The 21,685-nt window shown below is 42.9% G+C and overlaps 2 protein-coding genes across 3 annotated transcripts; both read left to right on the top strand.

The window, feature by feature from the left end:
* Positions 1–13,286: 13,286 nt before the first annotated feature.
* Positions 13,287–16,181, top strand: si:ch1073-143l10.2 (uncharacterized protein LOC565165 homolog). Its single transcript, XM_056609605.1, has 6 exons — positions 13,287–13,537; positions 13,661–13,724; positions 13,816–13,888; positions 14,008–14,081; positions 15,031–15,282; positions 15,560–16,181. Exons 1-6 carry the CDS (start codon positions 13,450–13,452, stop codon positions 15,678–15,680), a joined length of 672 nt encoding a protein of 223 aa, XP_056465580.1. The 5' UTR covers positions 13,287–13,449; the 3' UTR covers positions 15,681–16,181.
* Positions 16,182–16,422: 241 nt separating this feature from the next.
* On the top strand, positions 16,423–18,341 carry tex36 (testis expressed 36). 2 transcript variants are annotated; one of them, XM_056609606.1, is made up of 4 exons: positions 16,423–16,576; positions 16,654–16,773; positions 16,962–17,036; positions 17,660–18,341. In XM_056609606.1, the coding sequence occupies exons 1-4, from the start codon at positions 16,526–16,528 to the stop codon at positions 17,981–17,983; spliced, it is 570 nt and encodes a 189-aa protein (XP_056465581.1). In that variant the 5' UTR covers positions 16,423–16,525; the 3' UTR covers positions 17,984–18,341. The 2 variants fall into 2 exon arrangements, with proteins under 2 accessions (XP_056465581.1, XP_056465582.1); XM_056609607.1 differs by having other exon boundaries at positions 17,000–17,036.
* The last annotated feature ends 3,344 nt before the right edge of the window (positions 18,342–21,685 follow it).

The following is a 21,685-nucleotide window of genomic DNA, read 5'->3' on the forward strand; positions in this document are numbered from 1 at the left end:
AAAAATTTGATTCAAATTATGTTATATTCCACAGTCTTTCGTTCTCTCAGGGTCCTACGTCTGTTTCTCAGTACTTCCTGTTTTGTTTTTTTACTAACGGCTGTCAGCGGTCTTTACCGTCACCCCTTCTCCTACCTTCTTCCTCTCTCTCTGTATTTCCTGTTCCCCTCTCCCTCGCTCCAGTAGCAGACAGGGCCATAGTGAACTGGTGAGCAGGACACATTCCACATGCACCACTCACTAATAATCAAGCGTTGGATCGGACACAAGACACCTCTGTGTGTGTGTACCACGGACATGCCCTGCTACACAAAAGGGAACACCGCCGGAGAAAATAATTCCCACAATCAGTCGCAATACATTGTAAACAAAGTAAGCCCCAGTTCAAGTTGGCTAGCTGAAAAAACTGAAACTGCCCAAGAACTTGGGATGAAGTCTGAACGAGCATCGAAAGCTTGAGGTTTAACAGGTTAAATCAAATTAACCAAGCGCTTGTTTATTTTAATCATCCCCTGCTCTTTGACAAAAGGTCTGATATCACCTAACTAAACCAATCATTCCACATGTTCTGTTTTGACCTGAGGCTTCTATGGTCTAGTTTGATCTTATCTGACTACATCCTAAATGTCAAACGTTCTACCTCCAAACGTTCTGCGGGTCCGTCTAGAAACAGAACGCAGTACCCGATGTTCTCACTTCTCACCAGGGTTTGCTACCACTTGCTGAGAAACGGTAAAGTTACCAATTTTATATCAGTTTTTTAATCAAATTATCCATGCGTTCTTCCTAACGTTGGTCCAGTAATGTTGTGCTTTGACAATACGTAATAGATTGAGGTTATTGGGATGGCATGCGATTCTTCCCCTCGGGATGGTCTACGATGTACGAGCTTCTTCATTTGTAATCTGGTTACTTTACTCTAGCCGGTAACTCCTGGACCCCGGAGTGGGGCGACTCCCACACGGAAGCTTGGAATCACCTGACTCAGCTGCTCTTCTGCCGCACTATCACTACACACCAACACACACACACGCACACACACATTACTTTCCTCTTTTCTCCCAGAGGCTACTAAATCCCTATACATACAGGCTGACCGTCAAGACAGACATACAGACAAAAAGACAGCACTCCCAACTCCCCCCACTCACTCTATTTTCACCCAGTCCTTCTGTCTCTCCCCACTGCCTCCTCCCTTTCCCCCCGCTCTCCCGCTCTCTCTCTCTCTCTCTGGCGTTCTGTGTCTCTCCGCCTTTTCCCCTCCGCATCGAGATGCAAGTATCTCCCCCTACTCCTCTCCCTATATGTCTGCCTATATACCACCCTAGACCGTATGTGCTTGTTCCCTACCCTTCATGTCTAACCGTACTTCTAGTGTATCTCTCTCTCTCTCTCTCTCTCTCTCTCTCTCTCTCTCTCTCTCTCTCTCTCTCTCTCTCTCCTCTCTCTCTCTCTCTCTCTCTCTCTCTCTCTCCTCTCCTCTCTCTCTCTCTCTCTCTCCTCTCTCTCCTCTCTCTCTCTCTCTCTCTCTCTCTCTCTCTCTCTCTCTCTCTCTCTCTCTCTCTCTCTCTACCTCTCTCTCTCTCTCTACCTCTCTCTCTCTCTACCTCTCTCTCTACCTCTCTCTCTACCTCGCTCCCTCTTTGCTTCTCTTCCTCCCCCTCTCTCTTCCTGCTGTGATATGGAGCATGCTTGGTGGTGGTGGTGTGGGCGGTGCGGGGGTGTGGGGGGTGGGGTTGGCGGGTGCAGTGAATGGCTTCATCCATCGCAGCTGGTCTCAGTGCCACGGCCTCCCTCCATCGCCCCGGCAACGGTGAACCAAACAAAAGAACACATGCAGGCATAGGCGCACACATGTGTTCAGACGCTCAGACTCTCTCTCACAGACACACACATACAAAATTAAAAGTAACAAGGTAGGCATGGACAGGTTAACACACACACACACAGGCATATGTGCATGGGCATACATATGCACAAACATGTACTTGTTTAATTCCTGTGCCCCACTAAAACTTCCATCCCGCAAGCCCGTCTGCCAGACGGCAGCCCACCCCGGCCTCCCCAGCCTCCCCTCTGTTCAGTAACCCCCCCACCTACACAACCCCCCCCCACCCCTGCACAATCTTCCAGACAAACACCCAGTTCTTTGTCCACTCACCACTTGGCAGGCCGCGTAGAAAAAAGCGAACATGCACACACGCACACGCACGTGTATGTCTCATATTTGAGAATAACAGACAAACGTGTGTGTCCGTCCAAAACAGAAGTCAGCAGAAAGTGGCCGAATCACTGCCCTAATTGTGCTCTGTGGCTCCTCCGAGGTGCGCACGTGCGACCTGCGTGCACGCCTCACATCAGCTCAGCGTGAGAACCCACAGCCTCCCCTGCCTCCTGTTGTTGATATTTGTTCTTTCCCCTCGTGGTTGTTCAACGCCATAGGAAGATGGTCTGTTACCAATACGGAAGGGGGGGGGGAGTTGTTCACCTTGACATGCGCGCTAATCAGCACATCATCCAGGTCTTTCCCTCAAGGCTGGTCTTCCCCCACACTCACACACTAACTTTTGGGTTTGGTTAACCTTTGTAAGGGAAAGAAAAAACACTACAAAATAAAGAAGAAGGAAACGGTGAAGTGACCGCTACCAGTGGTGGATGGGGGCAGAGTTAGAAAACACAAGTAAGGACAGAGAGAGCCCCGAGAGGGAGAGCGGAGGAGAGAGGGACAGAGCGACAGGGGGAGAATGGAAGAAAGGAGCACATGCAAATCGAGAGGGAGCAGATGGGGATGGGCGTTCCGCAGCACGTCCGTGCTCCTGATGTTGTGGCGTGGGGAGGGGGGGGGGCGGGGTTGGCTGAAGCTGACCCATGACCTTTCCTGTGTCCCATCTGCATTCTGCCTCTCCTGTTCTCTCCCTCTCTCACTTGGTCTGTGTCTTTCTGTGGCTCCCTACCCTGTCCCCCTCGCTGGCCCCTCTCTTGACAGAAGCTCTCCAAAACAGAAGCCAGAGCGAGGCTGCGTGTCAAAACAAATGAAATTAGACAGCCAGAACTTTCTGATGGATTAATGTTTTCGCTCCCTCCCTATCAATCTCTCAATCTCTTTCTCTCTTTCTCTCTCCTCGATAGCTTGTTACAAGTTGAGCAATACATGGATAATTGTTTGGCTTTGAGACAAAAAATGAAGAGAGCCAAGGAATATGAGAGCTGGGCCGAGAGAGAAAGAGAGAGAATTTGAGGATACAGGATTTAAGGATTTAAGTTAGATAGAAATGAAGAGAGAAGAAAGATTGAGGCTTGGAAAGTTAAAGGGTTCTGTATTTTTGCCACAGAAAATAAAAATAAAGGAATAGGTTAAATCAGTAGGGAGTAGATAACATATCAAATGGAGATAACAGTAGAATACAGGATTCAAGGCGGCACACAGACAACTCAATACTTAGCTGAACTTCGTCCCTTTGGGCGAGGGAACGCTGAGCCAAACCCAAACTGAAAGCTAAAAGATTTGTTTACTCTGAGCGGCTTTGGACCCAACCCACCCAGACAAACAAAACCAGGGAGAAAGTCTAGAATAAAGCAACATGTGCTAAGTAGGACAACAGGGCTTCAGATGGACCAGACAGAAATACACCAGTAAAAAGATAGACAAACTATCAGGTACAAATAACATGTGGTCTCCATCGGTGACACTGATCTCCAGGGCTTGCCCAGCCTGGTCCAGTAAAGAACAACTCAGATGCCTCTGGTTCAACCCATTCAGACCTAGTGTCTTCCAACCACACCTGCAGGCAGGTATGCTAGCATGCCAGGAAGGGTTCAGCGTGCTAGCTGTTGGTTATTTGCAAACAAATGTGGTAATGAGGTATGATTGTGTTTGTATGTGTGCTTATCAAAACCTCTAAAATGTTACCGCCAATGCTAGCAATCACAACAACACAACAATACAACACAGGATTGTTGAATAATGTGATGTCTATTTGGGCTATAACAATAATGACAAGGAAAGTTTTTAGCTGACGTATACGATGTATGAACAATGTACAAAATAATACAATACTCATGTATTATACATTTGCATAAAATACTAATATTCCATTTTGAATGATTGCAGAGAAATTGACATTTAAAACCACCACAGCAGGACATGTTTTTCAGTGAGTCTTTGGAGGAAATCTGCCACGATAGGAGTATCATTAGCAATTCCAGTCATATTTCCATATGTTCTCCTAAGCCTCCTACTGGAAGGTGGTTTGTTAAACAAAACAAACAGTGGTACATGAGCCTTACAAAAGTACGACTGTAGGACCTACGTGAGTAAAACGCATGTGCACGCACGCAGCGCCATGGGATACAACGGTCGCCCTCCCCGGCTCGGCGTGCGCCGGGTCTGCCAGAGGGATGCGTTTCCTCTCCACCGCCATGAATAATTGAGCAGAACAATCTGCAGTACAAAAAGACAGCCAAGAGCTCAATAAAAGGGCCACAAATCAAACCGTCGACACACACACATTACGTGCATACCGCCCATGCGATAGCCACCTTCCTTCTTCATTCTTAGAATAGGTGGAGGAAAGCGAGCCCTACACCGCCCCCATCGATAGGCCACTTCCCCTCCGCCGGAGTCCTGTACAGCGTTGGTACAGCTACGGGCTCTAAGAGTGACGCTGGGTCACACGTGAACACCATACCAAATATATGCCATTTGAGCTCTTTATAGCCCACCACCACCACACTGTCTCACCTTACAATAGCACCTAACACAGGATGGTGCACTGGCTTGGATGTTCCCCATCTCACAGTGAAGGGGTACTGGGTCTATTCCTGAATGTCCCAACGCCATCCTTGTCTTACTCCTCCCTGATATTGAATGCTATCAAAAGTGTGTACTAAGTAGATGCTTTTATCCCAAGCAACCTAGTAGACTCTATTAAAGTGACTAAATAGCAGTAAATACTCATTCAGCAATGGGAATCCAAGAAACCCCTGTAGCCGTACCAGAAGGTGTGCATGCTGCCTGTCTCCTGCTGTAACATGACGAAGATATAAACCTTCCCCTGCATTAAGTAGTGTGTTGATGGAGCTATTATGCTTTAACATAGTGAGGACATATTGTCTAGATCCATGGTCTATCTGTCTGTCTCACTTTCTATTTCTAACCATGTACAGAAAAAAGAAGAAGACAATAAAGCTTGTGGTTGCCAGAAATGTGTTTTCTAAACTCTCTCTCTCTCTCTCTCTCTCTCTCTCTCTCTCTCTCTCTCTCTCTCTCTCTCTCTCTCTCTCTCTCTCTCTCTCTCTCTCTCTCTCTCTCTCTCTCTCTCTCTCTCTCTCTCTCTCTCTCTCTCTCTCTCTCTCTCTCTCTCTCTCTCTCTCTCTCTCTCTCTCTCTCTCTCTCTCTCTCTCTCTCTCTCTCTCTCTCTCTCTCTCTCTCTCTCTCTCTCTCTCTCTCGTCTGTGAAGGTGGATCTATCCATTATTAATACTTGTGTTCTCTTCGCCACTGTTGAGCGACCTGCTTTGCAAATGATGCTTTTCTGTCATCTGATCCTCCTGCTTGTGCATCTGTGTGTGTGTGTGTGTGTGTGTGTGTGTGTGTGTGTGTGTGTGTGTGTGTGTGTGTGTGTGTGTGTGTGTGTGTGTGTGTGTGTGTGTGTGTGTGTCTGTGTGTGTGTGTGTGTGTGTGTGTGTGTGTGTGTGCGTTTGTGTGTGTGTATTTTAATTCCTTTATGTGATTGGGTCTACATGGGCATGTGTGTTAAGTGCATAAGTATGTGTGTCTACATACTTATACACAGCAAATCAACAAGTGACCAGAACAGGCTTTGATCAACTCACTATGAGCCATCACAGTAACAGCCTCTTATTTTTTGCTTTCCAAGTCCAGTTTGTTGCATGATAAATACACTTTATTGTTTTGCATGATTGTGAATGATTAAAGCATTTTTCTCCCTCTCCTATGCTTCCATTTTTTACCTGTCTGGTCAAAAACAGATAGTATCACTCAACCCCAAAAAAGTAAACATGCTGCAGAGAAAACAAACTTACGGTAAACTCGGTTGTATGAACTTTTACATTCATACTTCTTGTCAAACTTTTGGCGAGAAGTATGCTTAATAAATGCATAACAACAAACAAGTCCCTCATCTAATCTGAACACTGAACTGCATGAAATGTAGCTCCTTGAAGTCCACCACAACACAGCAAGGGCTGAGAAACTATTTGTTCATGATGTGATTTAAGTTGTTCACTTCACACAGATAGACACACGCACACACACACACACACACACACACGCACACACACTCACACACATGCACACAAACAAAAACACACACACATAAATAAACCGAAAAAGAAGCAGCACAGAAGGAGAGCCATTGAGGGAGAAGGGGAGGGACTGAGTAGAAAGAAGGAAAGTCGTGAAGAAAGGTGCTTCCTGTCAGAGTAATGATAAAGAAGGGTAATGACTGAAGGAGGAAGGGCCAGTCCCTGTTAAAGAAACTGAGAGAAAAACACAAAAATAGATAGGGGTGTGAATCTTTCAGTGTCTCATGATAAGATTCATGATTAGATTCAATTTCTCCACTCAAACCATTCCTGCTTTAATATCACTTCTTGATTGACTCTGGTGCGCTAAGAAAGGCAAGGTTGAACATTTTGGAGTACAGTGTGTATATAAGATTATGTAGTTTGTATATTTAAAAGAATTAATCAACTGTTTGCAGTATTGAAACAAACAAAGGCAAACCTAGGATAAGGGGGAAATAATAATTATTAAAAAAGAAAAAGATTAAAATTAACAATTTTTGGAAGATGTAAATCAATTCAGAATCATAGAAGATATGAGTAAATATCCCCCCCCCGCCTATACATACAAGCACATGACGTGTGACAAAAAAGAGTATGACTCATGCACAACCAAATTCTTTATCATTAATGTGTTTCAATTATATCACAACAAAAAAACTCCTCTAAAGCACTGTTGGCCTGAAATATCTAAATAATACTTATATCCTTATCACTAGTCTTTTTATTGAGCATATTTCATTGGCGACCAGGCACGTCGCTCAAGGATGCCTACAGGTGTACTGCAGGCAGTTGGTATGAACCCAGAACGATCATCATGGGAGTCTATAGACCTGAACCACCAGATTAACCTATCCCAAACCACTACTGTTCCTATCCTAATACCCACCGTTGTTAGGAATGGACAGTTACTGGTCACACTCACACACAAACACACACACAAGTATTCTCGCACACACACACACACACACACACACACACACACACACACACACACACACACACACACACACACACACACACACACACACACACACACACACACACACACACACACACACACACACACACACACACACACAGATATACACACACAAAAACACACAAGAGAACAGTTGTTACGTTGGAGCACAGCTTGGACAGTGGTGTATAACATCAGGATATGATACTGAGATTACTGAACAGACATGTTAATGTGTTCTAATTTATAAATCACATACAGTGATGGACGCTGGCTCGGCCCCATGTACAGCCACTTCGTCTAGGAACACGGAGAAGAACCACGACACCGTAATCTGGATTACCTGCTAAATGAAAAGCCTTGGCGCTCTCATAATCCCTCATTAACAAACCTCAGACGGCAACAGCCACTCGAAGTAGGCCCTATATCATCCCCCCTGGTTCATTCTTCCAGGCCAGGAGGAGTGTCAATTCAAACCCAACTGTAACCATAGAGATAATTAATGCAGAACATATGTTTTGGAATAATTATTGAAATATCTCCCTATCATTAACTCCTTAGCACTTTCCATCTCATCATACATATCGCTCTGCACACACACACACACACACACACACACACACACACACACACACACACACACACACACACACACACACACACACACACACACACACACACACACACACACACACACAAACACAAACAGAATCACACACCAGAAACAGAAAAGACAACAGCGCGCGCACACACACACGCACACCAGATTCAGAACAGACAACTGTGCTCGCACGCGCGCATATAAACACACACTCTCTCTCACACACACACACACACACACACACACACACACACACACACACACACACACACACACACACACACACACACACACACACACACACACACACACACACACACACACACACACACACACACGCACAGCTCCAAGGTGAGGCTTACTTTAGTGCGACTCCAATAAAGAACTTGGTTAGGGCCTACATAATGAGACAGCAGGAGAACAGCGGGACCAAACTTAGAGCACCGGGCTGTGTTCACAAACGGTTACTTAATTTGGGGGGTCTAATAACACAGAGCCATAGGCCGAGTCCTTCAGCGGCACGAGCTCATGAACTAGCTCTGAAGTGAAACATCGGAGTACTTTAATACGGAAGGTACCATTGACGCTATATAGCAAGAGAAACAAACAAACATGAGAAGAGCAAACAAATGGTAACAAAGAAACAATATAGCCTTAATCGTCTCACAATCATATTGAGAGTTGGTCATAAAAAAAACTTACCTTCAATTGTAGATCTGTCCAGCACGGTGATAAAGTAACTCAACACGAAACAAGTCAAAACGTCGTTAGGCAAACGTCAAATAAACTAACTATTCTGGCTTCGGAATGATTCACGCCGAAACAGTCACCGCAACTACATGGTCAAATCTGCTCTCAAAAGCGAGCAGCCACTGGCCCGGTTGCACGGTCCCAGCGTCACAGACTGGGAGCCACGCGAAGTCACGTAGCAACCGGGATGGTTTCAGCCCTGAGCGCGAGACAGACGCTCCGTTTGACGGGCAGGTCGTGCGGTGACTCAGCGGCTGAGTCACTGTGTCGTGTTCCGCCCACATCACGTCGGTGGCCAATAGGGGACGTGCGGAAACCCACAGAGGCAAACTCGCGCAGGCATCTATTCCACGCTGTGATGATCCACACAGATCTCTGCTGCGTGCGATTTAAAGGGATGCTGTACGGAAATATCTCCAATTGACCATATACGGCATGTTTGTGTCCGTGCGTGTGTGCGTGCGTGCGTGTGTGTTTGTTTGTGTGAGTGAGATTGTGCGTGTGGCTGCGCATGCGCGCATGAGGAGGAGGATGGCAAGACCGCGCCTTTATCTTAGCATATATTACACGCAAATAACGGTAATGAAACTTAACTTACCATTATTTCTTCCAAAATAAGGCTATGCTGGTTATTAAATAGAGCATCACGGCCAAATACTTAGTCGTGATGCAAATATCCTAACTAATACATTGCAGGCTACAAGGGTTGCGGTCTGTATCCCTAACATGTCCAAACACATCCAATACACATGCATACACATACAGTAGGTTATAATTATTGGATTGTAGTCTATAAATAGGCATTTTGTTATCAAACATTTTTTTCAGATAAGCTTACATTACTTAATATACTGAAATGAGTTCTCAAGTTGAAAACTTAATAGAAATCCTTGTTTACACAATCATCTAAAGCAACGTTGAATGAATGTCGTTTTCCCACTCATTTTCGAATTTCTCGTCTCCTTTTCTCCAGGGCTTGCATTAACTGCCCCACAGCTATGGTAGACGACGCATGAGTTACAAGCTAAATGCTGCCCCCTGCTGTCAAATATCACAGCCGGCAGAAGGAGTGGCAAACATGGGTTAGATGAGCTTAGTAAATTGGATACTTAACAATTACTCGCCGAAAGCGAAGTGAATAGTGGGTAATAGCCCCCGAAACCGAAGGTCGAGGGGGCTATTCCCCACCATTCACGGAGCCTGAGGTGAATAGCCTAATTGTTTTAGCATATACACGCGAACACACAAAAAGTCAACCTATCAAATTGCGCCATCTTAGGAGGTTCACGTGTAGCAGATTCTAAAACCCAATACACCCAATACAAGACAAAGTGTCATCCACGCGATGCATTTGTTTCAGTCTGTTTCATGTTCAATAGTATTTTAATGTTCGACAAAAGGGCAGGCTACTACCAATAACATTTGATATTCATGTCAATTACATGAAAAACTACAAGGCTATTCATTCATTTTAGGTAGGCTCTACTGAAAGAATATGATAAACTTTTCATTACATAAGATATTTTCAGGATGTAGGCTCTGTGGGCCTACATCCTGAAAATGTAGGCAGTTTATTTCCTTATTTTGATTTTGAATAATGTTGTATGACTCAAGAGAATTCAAGAAATTATCTAAATTATTCGTTTAGGATTAAAAAGATCGATAATTGATGAACAAACCAGACCAAATCTGCGTTCACCTTCTGTCTGTCAACCAAACCCTGAAAAGCAGCTATTCCGACACGTTGTGTTGGTCCACTCCGCCATCTGCTGGGCAACACTGGCGCAGAATGAATCGGCCATTACTAGAGTACTTCTAATCCCCTGATTCACACGTTTGAATAGGAAAATATGTAACATTTAAAGACCTTTTTGGTTGGCTTTAAAGACGAGGGAACACGATTATTTACTTCCGTAATTTGAAACATTCAAAAAGTATGTAGGGCCTAGGCTATCATTCAGGAATGTATTTGCACCTCAAAGGAAGTCTGGTTGCAGGTGGTAGACATATTTGGCCAGAAGAGGTCGTTCGCGTAACCTATCACACATTTGTTACAAGAATTGATGAGTCGGTCGCGACCGATTCGTTCACAACGAACGAATCTCGAACGTGAAAGACAAGAACTGGTTCCCCAAAACAAGAAGAACTGGTTCTTTGATTCTTTTTTTTAACATAAAACAAAAATATGGTCACGTAAATAAAATATACAAACGAACAGAGCTTCGTCTCCCCGCAACCTTTTATCGATTGAGTCTACAACGTTCTCAAAGATTCAGCCAATGAGAGGTAGCAATGGTGTTGCAATGGCACCTGGGTAAACAAATGACAAGGTGGTACCGTCGAATTTGCGCGCTTTCTCTGTCTGATGTATCTTGGGTCATACCATTCGACGTGGGGCCACTCATATATCCCCCTACATTTCCGAAAAATAGACTTGACCTCCATCTGTTTATTGGATAAACGCATTTCCCAATCCCAGGATTCTTTGCTCCAGTCTACGTAAATTCAAGAACAAACAAAGATATTAAACTGCAGTTCGTATTTTTTATTTATGACCATGAAAGGTCTGTAATGCCTGAATAATGAAGAATTAAATGTAAAGTAAAAAACCATGAATGAAATATAGAGAGTAAGCAAGTGGTATAAACATTGGTGGGACGTATGTATGTAATATATAGTATATCTTGTCGATTTTCACACGGGGTAGAGCCTAGAAGTCGCTTAAATTATGCTCAGGGATTTCTCGCGGGGAGGGGGGCAAGACACCTGTGAGAGTCCCTGAAAAATGACGTAATCTGACGTAACGAACGAATGTTATAGTGAACTGAATTGAAAGAACTAGTTCCCGGAAAATAATCATTTTGCCCATCCCTAAGTGTAGCCAATGGCTTATAATTATCCAATAACCTATCTTTAATAATTTATTGGTATTGTATTAAGGACTTGATACACTTAGCTTACTAATTTTAACTGTAGTTATCAACATAATTAAAATTGTCGGAATAGGCTGGTTACCGATTAGGCAACTAATCATAGAGATTCGATTTTAAATAGTTTCCCAGACCTTTCTGTAGGCCTATCGTGTTATTTGGCTGTTTCACCCAGTACACCTTTAAAATTATCATTGCTGCCATTCATGATAGTGTGCATTATTGAAGCAATTTGCAAAAATATAGTGGTTTGCGGTGGCTGCAAGCCAAAAAGCCCAAAAAAAACCAGAATTGGTAAAAGATGCACGACGATCGGTAACGCAGAGGAAATTAGGGATTAGAATGGCCAAGAAAGGTGGACACTATAGCTTATATGTTCACTAAAATGTGATCCCTCAAAGGCTGGTTCCATGATCTGCGTGTCTTAATTACAGTGTTTTTTGTCTTGTCTTTATTCGTGTGGAGACGTGCAGTGTGGAGACGTGCAGTGTGGAGACGTGCAGTGTGGAGACGTGCAGTGTGGAGACGTGCAGTGTGGAGGGCAGGCCTGACTCACTGACAGCATGAGGAGGAGCTTCCCCATATAACTGCCTATCAAATCAAAACCCTTATCAAAGCGGTGTCATGGTAGGAATAACTCACTCATAACATTAATTATGGGTCTGGCCCTAGGGCACGGGTAATTTATATTCGCTAGGATAGTCTAAAAGTCAGTCCCGGGCTAGTAGTAGGCACCTGTGTTTGTCAGATGATGACGCCTTTGTAAATAATATCGTCATTATGAGGCAATATATATCACTTATATCATAAGTATATATATATATATATATATATATATATATATATATAATATATATCACTCTGCAGCATCGTTTTCTGTATGATTTTTTACCTTAAAATATATGTTAAACAGTTGGATGGGCATGAAAAATAAATAAAAACTGCACTCATCATCCTTTTTTCTGGGCGAACTGTCATTTTAAAATCAACTGGCATATAATATCTTGTTTGGGGGCCTCAGATTCCACTACAGGCTCTGCGGTGTTCTTGTCGTGAATCCATGCTCCACTCTTTTATCCCTGAGGGACTCGGCTGCTCCCTAGTGGCTAGCAAGCCATTGGACCACAGCAAAATAATACGATGGGACATTTTATGATTTCTTTCTTGTTATTTAAAAAAATTGAAAACATTACATAATGTGTATCACTGTACGGACACAATAATTAGTCTACCAATTTACTATAGAGTGTATGAACGTTTACCAATGTTGATGTTGAGCAGATCCTGTATAAAGCCATAGACGCAAAAACCAAGGAATTATCATTATTTATTTTGTTATTTATATTAAAGACCTTTTATTATTGATCATTTATAAGTGTACGGTGTTAATAATAATAAATAATAAATATTATTTTAACAATAACTCTTTCTTAAAAGTTCTTACAATAATAGACCCGGAATTACTTTTGCAGCAACAAAGCCTCCTGCTAGATCGACAATATAGTTATTTAATGTTTAGAAGTAGGCTAAGTTCACAATAATAATAATAATTATTATTATTATTATTATTATTAAAACAATAATCGTATACGTTTTGTTTTTAAAGCGGATTGTTTTATTTATACAATCACAAACAACAATAATCGTTGAATAATGAATAGGCTTTTAGTGGTTTTCAACTAAAATGTATTATGGAAAACGATCCCGATCGAGAATGCTGGACACACACAAGAAGTCAGCTGAGCGATGAGGCTCGCCTAGGGTAGGAGTCGTGAATCTCGCGACACTACAGCTCCGATTATATTGCAGTACAATGGTACCATATCTCCTCGGCTGGCAAATAATTAAACTTGTACTAGAATTCATCTTGATTTGAAGGCTTAGTGGCTTCAAATCGTGGTAATGGAGAAATGGAGATGTCACGTGCGCACAGAACTCATACAGCGAGACAGCTCACAGAAGGATCCATATGCTGGCGTCTTCAGAAGTTGTAAGATGTTTTGTTTTGTTGTGGCAGCATTCTTGTGCTTTGAATGAGCTACCTGATGCGAATCAGCTTAAATTGTATAGGATTTGTTTACATTGTTGCGTTGTGTGCAATATTATTTTGCAGTGTTTCAGCTGCAAGATAATTTTGAAATTCGTCGAGAAATTTGGGAAGATCTGCAGCGCCAAAGGTTTGAAGAAAAAAATATCAGGATCTTTCTATTTAAAATGTTCTGTTAGTTTTTTAACTTCCAAACTTTTTTCAAACGGTATTAATTCCAGTTTAGAACAAGATGGAATAACATTTGTGGAACTTCACCTCTGGTTAAGAGAGAGTGAACACCTGTCTAAAAAGGTACGTAAAGGAAAACATGAAATATGGAAACTATGATTTGAATGGGAGTTAATTTGGACCCTTGGCATGCTACTCTTTAGCAACAAATATATAATTGATTGGAACTTGTTTTTCCCCAGTTGTCTCAGACCGTCTCTGACCTGACCAGTGTTTTGTATTTCAAAGAGTCTGAGCTACAGTACTGGCAGTCTCAGTAAGTTGGACATCCAATTATCATCACGTTTTTGTCCTTTAATTCATGTATCAAACAAGGCAATATTGAATGAAGGCCATCCAAGGTTATAATTACCTGTATTGATCAAACATCAGCCTAAACATGTAAATGTACATTTATTTGTAAAGCTTATTTATTTGTTGACCAAAGTGCAAAAAAAGAACAAAACAAAGATAAAACAAAAAAAACAACAACAATAAAACAAGTAACAATCATACTGTACATTTGAGACGACGATAATCACAGTAACATGCCAGGTCTTTTAAAGTCACAGGGGCATGGTGTAAGGTACATACACTGTGAGTAAACTGATACACATTGATAATATTACGTACTTAACAGACATGCAACAAATGCAAATGCAAATTTGGCTTAGTGTTGGCTCAATATATATATATTTGTATTACTGTAGATAAGTAGAGTATTGATAAAATGGCATTCCTCCTAATCTGTTTTCCAAAATTCTCCAATAACATTCCCACTTCCATGACAATAAAAACAATAACATCCATACTTCCACGACCATCACAATAACATCCATACTTCCGCGACCATAACAACAACATACATACTTCTACAAACCATAACAATAATATCCATACGTCCATGACCATAATGACAATAACATACCTCACTTAGGCTGCTTTAGCACAAGTTCGTTTTTCTGTACAACAAGCTTTGATGTCCCGGTCTTACCTGAGAGGACTGTAATGTATTGAAAGTAACTGGTTTAATGGTCCTTCACCACATGTTGCACCAAGTACCCACATGAGGAGAATACCATTGATCCGGCTCTCTTGTACAACTACATTTGTTACTCCATGACCTATTTGTGCACCCTTGTCATGTGAATACATGGATGCTTATGTTTAAACAGGAATGGCCTTTATGAACCAACAAACTCAATTTCTCTGTGGATCTCACACAGGGTAGCCCGTTTCCGTCGGGAGGCTCTGAGCCTGGCTGGAGGCAGCAACTCGCTGAAGGCCACCCTGAACCACCAGGAGTTCACCCTTGAGAGGCAGGCCAAGGAGCTGGCCACCCTGCAGAAGGAGCACATGCGCCTGCGGGAGGGGATGGTGGAGGCCTGGAAGGAGAAAGGGGACCTCCTCCAGAGATGGATGGAGGAGAAGAAAGAGGAGGCGGCAAGGGTTAATAAGTACAACGACGCACAGGAAAGGTATAATATGTGGTAGTTCACTCGGGTGTTTTATTGGCACAGTATTTTTGATTGTACACAATTTAGGTGTTACAGCCACCAAAGTAGATGCAAAGGTGTAAGTAAGATACAATAATTACAGATAAAACCAATTGGATAATAATCCAACTAGTACGCAAGTCAATTACAATCGATCTAGGTGTACCGATCTGTAGCCTACCAATAAAAAACTTAACTGGTACACATATAGTATTCAAGTGGGCCAATCCGTGGTGTGATGGCTCTGTTTACCCAATAGGTGGCGTCGGTTGGCCAGACGGCTGAAGAAACAACTTCGGGGAGAAACGGTCAAACCTTCGGAGCAGACGGAGATTGACGTGACGAGTGGCGGAAAAGAAGCAGCATTCAAACTAGAATGAGTGACAGCATTTATTTTGTAACTTTTTTTCATCTGTAACTAATATCTCTTAAATAACTTGTTTTACATTCGCAGTTTAATGTGAGCACCATTCCTAGAAGCACAATCCGAACTCCACTTAAACAGCAACTAAATATGCACCTGATGCAACTCTCTATTGACTACATTTAATGTTGTTTAGATGGACCGTTTTTATTGAATCAACATGGGCAGGCATCACTTGTGCATCAAGCTTACAAACCAAACTAATAATTCAAGATTATATGCACCTCCTGATGACGTTTTAACATGTTTGTGTTTGTGTAACCTTATCGGATTGGTTTTTAGTCCGATAAGATCTTAAAGTGATTCATGTTTTTTTTTACTTTTTAGTGTGACTGACGAGCCTACATTATTATATTGTAAAAAGACTCGTGGTAGATATGCTATATAAATATATTGTGTTATCAACTTTTTTTTTAAATAAAGCAATGTGTAACGTGCGAGATTAATTATTTTTTGTTCACAGTTTTCATGCATTTTATTCAAAAGCCCTTGTGTCATCATTGTTAGCCAACACAATATCGCATCGTATTTATTCAATCCAATATATATTCTAACATGTATTCGGAGATAATGTTCCACCAGTAGTCTACTCTACGCTGTGGGCTAACGGTACTCAAAAGAAGAACTCGGGTGTAAATAGTTTAACAATGAAGCTGATCTCCATGACAAACAGCCCAACAGCAGCCCGGTGTCACCGTCGCCATAGTCACCGTGTTGGTCCTTTAAGTCGACGCGTGCAGGAGTTTCAAAACAAGACTAACACAGACAGCAACAGGATTTACATTTTAACATTTCTCTAAAATGCCCAAAGGAGGGAAGGGATATTCTTCCGCGAGCAATGATGGCAAATGGGTAAGCGTCTGAAAACAACAAATCACATTCACAGATCACTGAGTAAACTACACTGAGCCCTCTTCCTCCTCCCCCAGTATGCCCATGACACAGGGTTCAAAGAAGCGTGCACCATCACTGGGACCATGCTGGGGCAGGTTGTATCGTCTGGGCCGCAAGAACTACGAGTTGAACGTCACCTCAAGTCGAAAAAGCAGGTGTTTATTATGAATAACACTGTTCTTCGAAATAGCATGGTTTTGCTGTGATTGGATTAGCCCACATTATCATCACAGGCCTATCCCATGTTAGTTACAGGCATCTGATGATGTAGGCCTAGAATTTGTTTAATCAAGTTAATTATTCCTATGTGCTCGTGAACAAATATATTTGAGTGGATTTACAGGATCCTCCTGATTTTCGATTCTCGACCCACGACAACAGAGAAGCGATACGAGACGGGATCTGCCTCTTTTCTCAGGTGAGTTTTTCTTTTCTTTTTTTAATCTCAATAAACGCATATTCCTGCTGTTCAATTAACATAACTAGGCCTACTGCGGTGTTGGTAGTCCACAATTTCTAGCTTTTCTGAGAAATTCCTTCTCGAAAAAGACTTTTTCAACAAGTCGGCCGCAATATCCAGTCCTTCTCCTCTGTCATCCATTGTACCGTAATTAAAGTGAATCTAATCTAAAAGAAATCGAACCTAATGATCTATATAATTTCGCTGCTAGCTAGTTGTAATTCCTCGGCATACTCTCAGGATTCTGAAGGCCTCGGCTAGATTATTTTTTACCCGGAGACAGTGCAGGGAAATAATCTTATTGGATGAGGGGCTCTGATATGTATATTATCGCGCTGGAGGCAACGCAACTGAAGGAAAAACAAATAAATACGTATTTAGACTTATGTGAACAAACTTAAGACTTAAAATAGATAGAATGAATGAAAAAATATATATAGGCCTATTAAAAGGTATAAATTATATATTTGATAAAAATAAAAATAATGTATTGTTCTGAAAGTGTCTAGGCCAGCAGTGAAGGCTTTGCTGGCCCTGACGGCCCGCCTCTGAGTAATTGTAAATATCTATACACCTATCAGGGTCTTGGGCGCAAGAAGTGTCCAGATGACCACAGACAGCACAACTCTCACTTCTGCCTGTGCCACGATGATCCTGTGGCAGTAAGTTGGCCGTCGACCGCCGGGGACCTCACGGCCTACCAGACTGAAGGCTTAGTGAGGAAGGACCAGGCAGAGGCCGTCACCAACAGGCGTTTCCCCCGCAGCCATCAGGAGAGGTCAGCAGAGGCCGCCGCGGCCCAGGCCAGGGAACCTGCTTTCATGTGGTTTGGACGACACGACTCAGAGGACTCTGTGCCCCTAGGGGTCCTTGCAGCTACTAACTGCTTAGCCACGCGAATATAAGCCGCGGTTTCTTGCATCATTACATTGTAAGCTCTCCCTTAGTCAGAGGGGAGTAATTGAACGTGTTTCTATTTTTATTTTTTTATTTTTTTGCCAGCAGAGGGCAGCATATATTCTAGTTTAAATCTGCGAGCAAATTGGGATGAAATGGATATCAATGGTTTGGTCTTGGTTCGTTCCTTTCAAACCGCATACTATGTAGGCATAACAATAACCATTAAGCAATGCGCCATCAAGTGATCAAGCAAGAGTAAGCAAGTGATAACGTCCACTTATAGAATGAATTGGGAGTTATTTGAGCTAAAGGCCTATATGTATAGATTTTTGTCACCAATCGATTGCACATTAAAAGCCCTGTTGAAATGGAAAAAAGTAAATGATTTCCACATGGACTTTCAACCACCCTGTAAATCGTCAGTGCTTGTATATATTTATCTCACTCACACACACACACACACACACACACACACACACACACACACACACACACACACACACACACACACACACACACACACACACACACACACACACACACACACACACACACACATAGGTTCAGCAAAACTGCTGCTTCCATAGAGTGATCTCCTAATCCAGTAGGTTGGTGACCTATGCCATGGTAGGAAGTCAAGGATTTGGTTATTTGAGACACAGAAATACAAGGTGAAAATAAATAAGCATTTGAGTAATCGATTAAGGATTTATTTGTAAATACACTAATTTCCCTTCCCATTTTGTATTTTAAACAATCAAGCTTAATGTCCGTTGTGTGAAGGACATACTTGAGAGAGCAATTTGATACACCTGCTTTTGATACAGCATGCGTTTGATAGGCTGCTGTTTGGAGTGATGCTACTTGACTCATTTTAGATATACACGACTGTACACACCAGACGATCGTCAAGATTAACCCATGGAAATGCTCAAGGCTAGTGCATTGAAATCTGTTCAATCGCAAGTGGCTATCATTTGTGTGTTATGCTAATGTGTGTGTGTGTGTGTGTGTGTGTGTGTGTGTGTGTGTGTGTGTGTGTGTGTGTGTGTGTGTGTGTGTGTGTGTGTGTGTGTGTTTACCTGGATGTTTTATGTCTATGATGCAAAAACCCATATACGTGTGTATATACACACAATTGCCTGCTGAAATATCAAACCCTTCTATTGGGGACAAAAGACACACATCTCAGTAAACACGCTTTCAACCACCAAAGCCTTCTCTCTCTCTCTCTCTCTCTCTCTCTCTCTCTCTCTCTCTCTCTCTCTCTCTCTCTCATGTTCTCACTCTCTCGTATGTTCTCTCTCTCTCTCTCTCTCTCTCTCTCTCTCTCTCTCTCTCTCTCTCTCTCTCTCCCTCGCATGCATATGAAATCAGTCTCTTTAAAACCCCTGCTCCTCTGTGCTGTTGGTGGAGCCTCGTCGGGATTCTTGCTCCTGTGCTGTGATTTATTTGCAGGTGCATGTGGCGCTTTGATGTGTTGTTGCATTGAAAGGCTTCACACCTGTTACAGGGAAAATGCTTTGAAAACAAGAGGTGGCTTTGCCAGACAACAGTCAACAGAACAGACATAGAAAGCACATCACATCATGTGTGTGTGTGTGTGTGTGTGTGTGTGTGTGTGTGTGTGTGTGTGTGTGTGTGTGTGTGTGTGTGTGTGTGTGTGTGTGTGTGTGTGTGTGTGTGCGCGCGCGCACATGTGTCCTGATAAGTCAATATCCTTGTCAGTTAGAAATGTTGATATTATGCATGTCTTCCAGTCTTTTTTGTCATCAAAGCTAGGGTAGGCAACTGTAGAGAAACCAGCCAGAGTAAGCTCGAATTTGAAAGAATACCGGCCCTTCCTTTAGGCCTCCATCCGAAACCACTCCCCCAAAACCCATAACCAACTCGATAGCTTTAGCAATAGGGCTACCTAACCTTGTAGGGGACTCATGCACAATGAGTGTGTGGGAAGGTAGACGGAAAGGTAGATAGACAGACAGGTAGGCCATCCAATCAATTCTTTCAGGACGAATAAAATGATTGGAAGGGCTAACGACGGCCAAAGATACCGAATTGTTACATCTTTTTAGACCATTTGAGTTATTGATGGCTGTTGTGATGTAAGGAAAACTTCAACAAAGAACAAAAATAAATCATCTTAAATAAATTGCCTAGCCTAGTTTTAAAGGAGAGAAAAAATGAAAAGGTTGCCATGGAGACTTCTGAATAGTGCTGTTAATTTTTTGCCAAGTGTGCTCATTCTCTTTAGTCCTATCTCAATCCCCTCTTCCTTTCCCATAAAATAAAACCCCATTCAAGGTCCGGTGCATGCTACTTCCCTCTCTATGCCCTGCTATGTGCAGACCACAGAGTTTGTGCAGTGTGCAGCAAAAAACGCACTAGACGAGTGTGGCTGTGTGGAACCTGTGATTGCATGGTCACGTTTTTATTTATTTATTTATTTGCCACACATTTACTGTTGCATCCGCCATACACCTGTCTGCATCACCGATTCATGACATGCACAAAGGGAGCGGCGAAGTCGGTGGGTTGGCGGTGGTCCGGGCCGGGCTCTCCAGAGGCGGTGGGTGGTGATAAACAGCGCCGGCTATCTCACTCCTACAGAAGACGAGATAACATCCGGACAACATTCCCATCACCGCAGGAGCTTGTCCAGCGGAGATAAGAGTGCCACAGCTAAATCTTCACTCTAAAGCGCTCACTCCATCTCTCTCTCTCTCTATCTCCACTCCCTCTCTCACTCTCTCTTTCTCACTCTCTCTCTTGCTCTCTCTCTGTCTCCACTCTTATTCTCTGTCTCCACTCTCTCATCTATCTCTCTCTATCTCCCTTTCTCTTGCCCTTTCTCACACACACATACACGCACACACACTCGGTTTTCCTCTTCCTTTCTCCCTCTGTTTCTGTTCAGAGCAAGTGACTGCTTACAGCTTTTATGTCTGTCTGTCTGTCTGTCTGTCTGTCTGTCTGTCTGTCTGTCTGTCTGTCTGTCTGTCTGTCGGGCTGTCTGTCTGTCTGTCTGTCGGGCTGTCTGTCGGGCTGTCTGTCTGTCTGTCTGTCTGTCTGTCTGTCTGTCTGTCTGTCTGTGTGTGTGTGTGTGTGTGTGTGTGTGTGTGTGTGTGTGTTTGTGTACGTTAGTATAAGTGTGCATTTGGGTGTGTGTGAGTACGTGCATGCCTGTGGGCATCTATCCATTTGTTTTTGTGTGGGAGAGAGAGATTGAGTGTGTGTGTGTGTGTATGTGTATTAATGCTACTTGTGGGTTTGTTTATGTGTGTGTGTGTGTGTGTGTGTGTGTGTGTGTGTGTGTGTGTGTGTGTGTGTGTGTGTGTGTGTGTGTGTGTGTGTGTGTGTTTGTGTGTTTGCGTGTGCCTCTGCCCTTGCATGAATCTGTGTGAGTGTATCCATGTGTTTGTGATCATAGCCCCTGTAGTAATCTCAGTAGCATTAGTTAAGGTCTGTCCAATTCTGCGACGGCTGTATCCCAGCATCGTCTGGCCTGACAGGGTGTAGACAGAGTAACAACAGCAATGTCTCTGGTAAATAAATCCTCACATTGAATCGCACTCCTCCAGGTATGTTCCAATCCATCTAGACGGTTTGCATGGTAATTCATGTGTGGGTGGTATTTTTTTTTAAATTCCATCATGCTTGTCATCAGCAAAGGGCCACAATGAGCTGTCTGTATATGTGACTCCCCC

Source organism: Gadus chalcogrammus, chromosome 15, assembly GCF_026213295.1.
Source record: "Gadus chalcogrammus isolate NIFS_2021 chromosome 15, NIFS_Gcha_1.0, whole genome shotgun sequence".
NCBI classification, from domain to species: Eukaryota; Metazoa; Chordata; class Actinopteri; order Gadiformes; family Gadidae; genus Gadus; species Gadus chalcogrammus.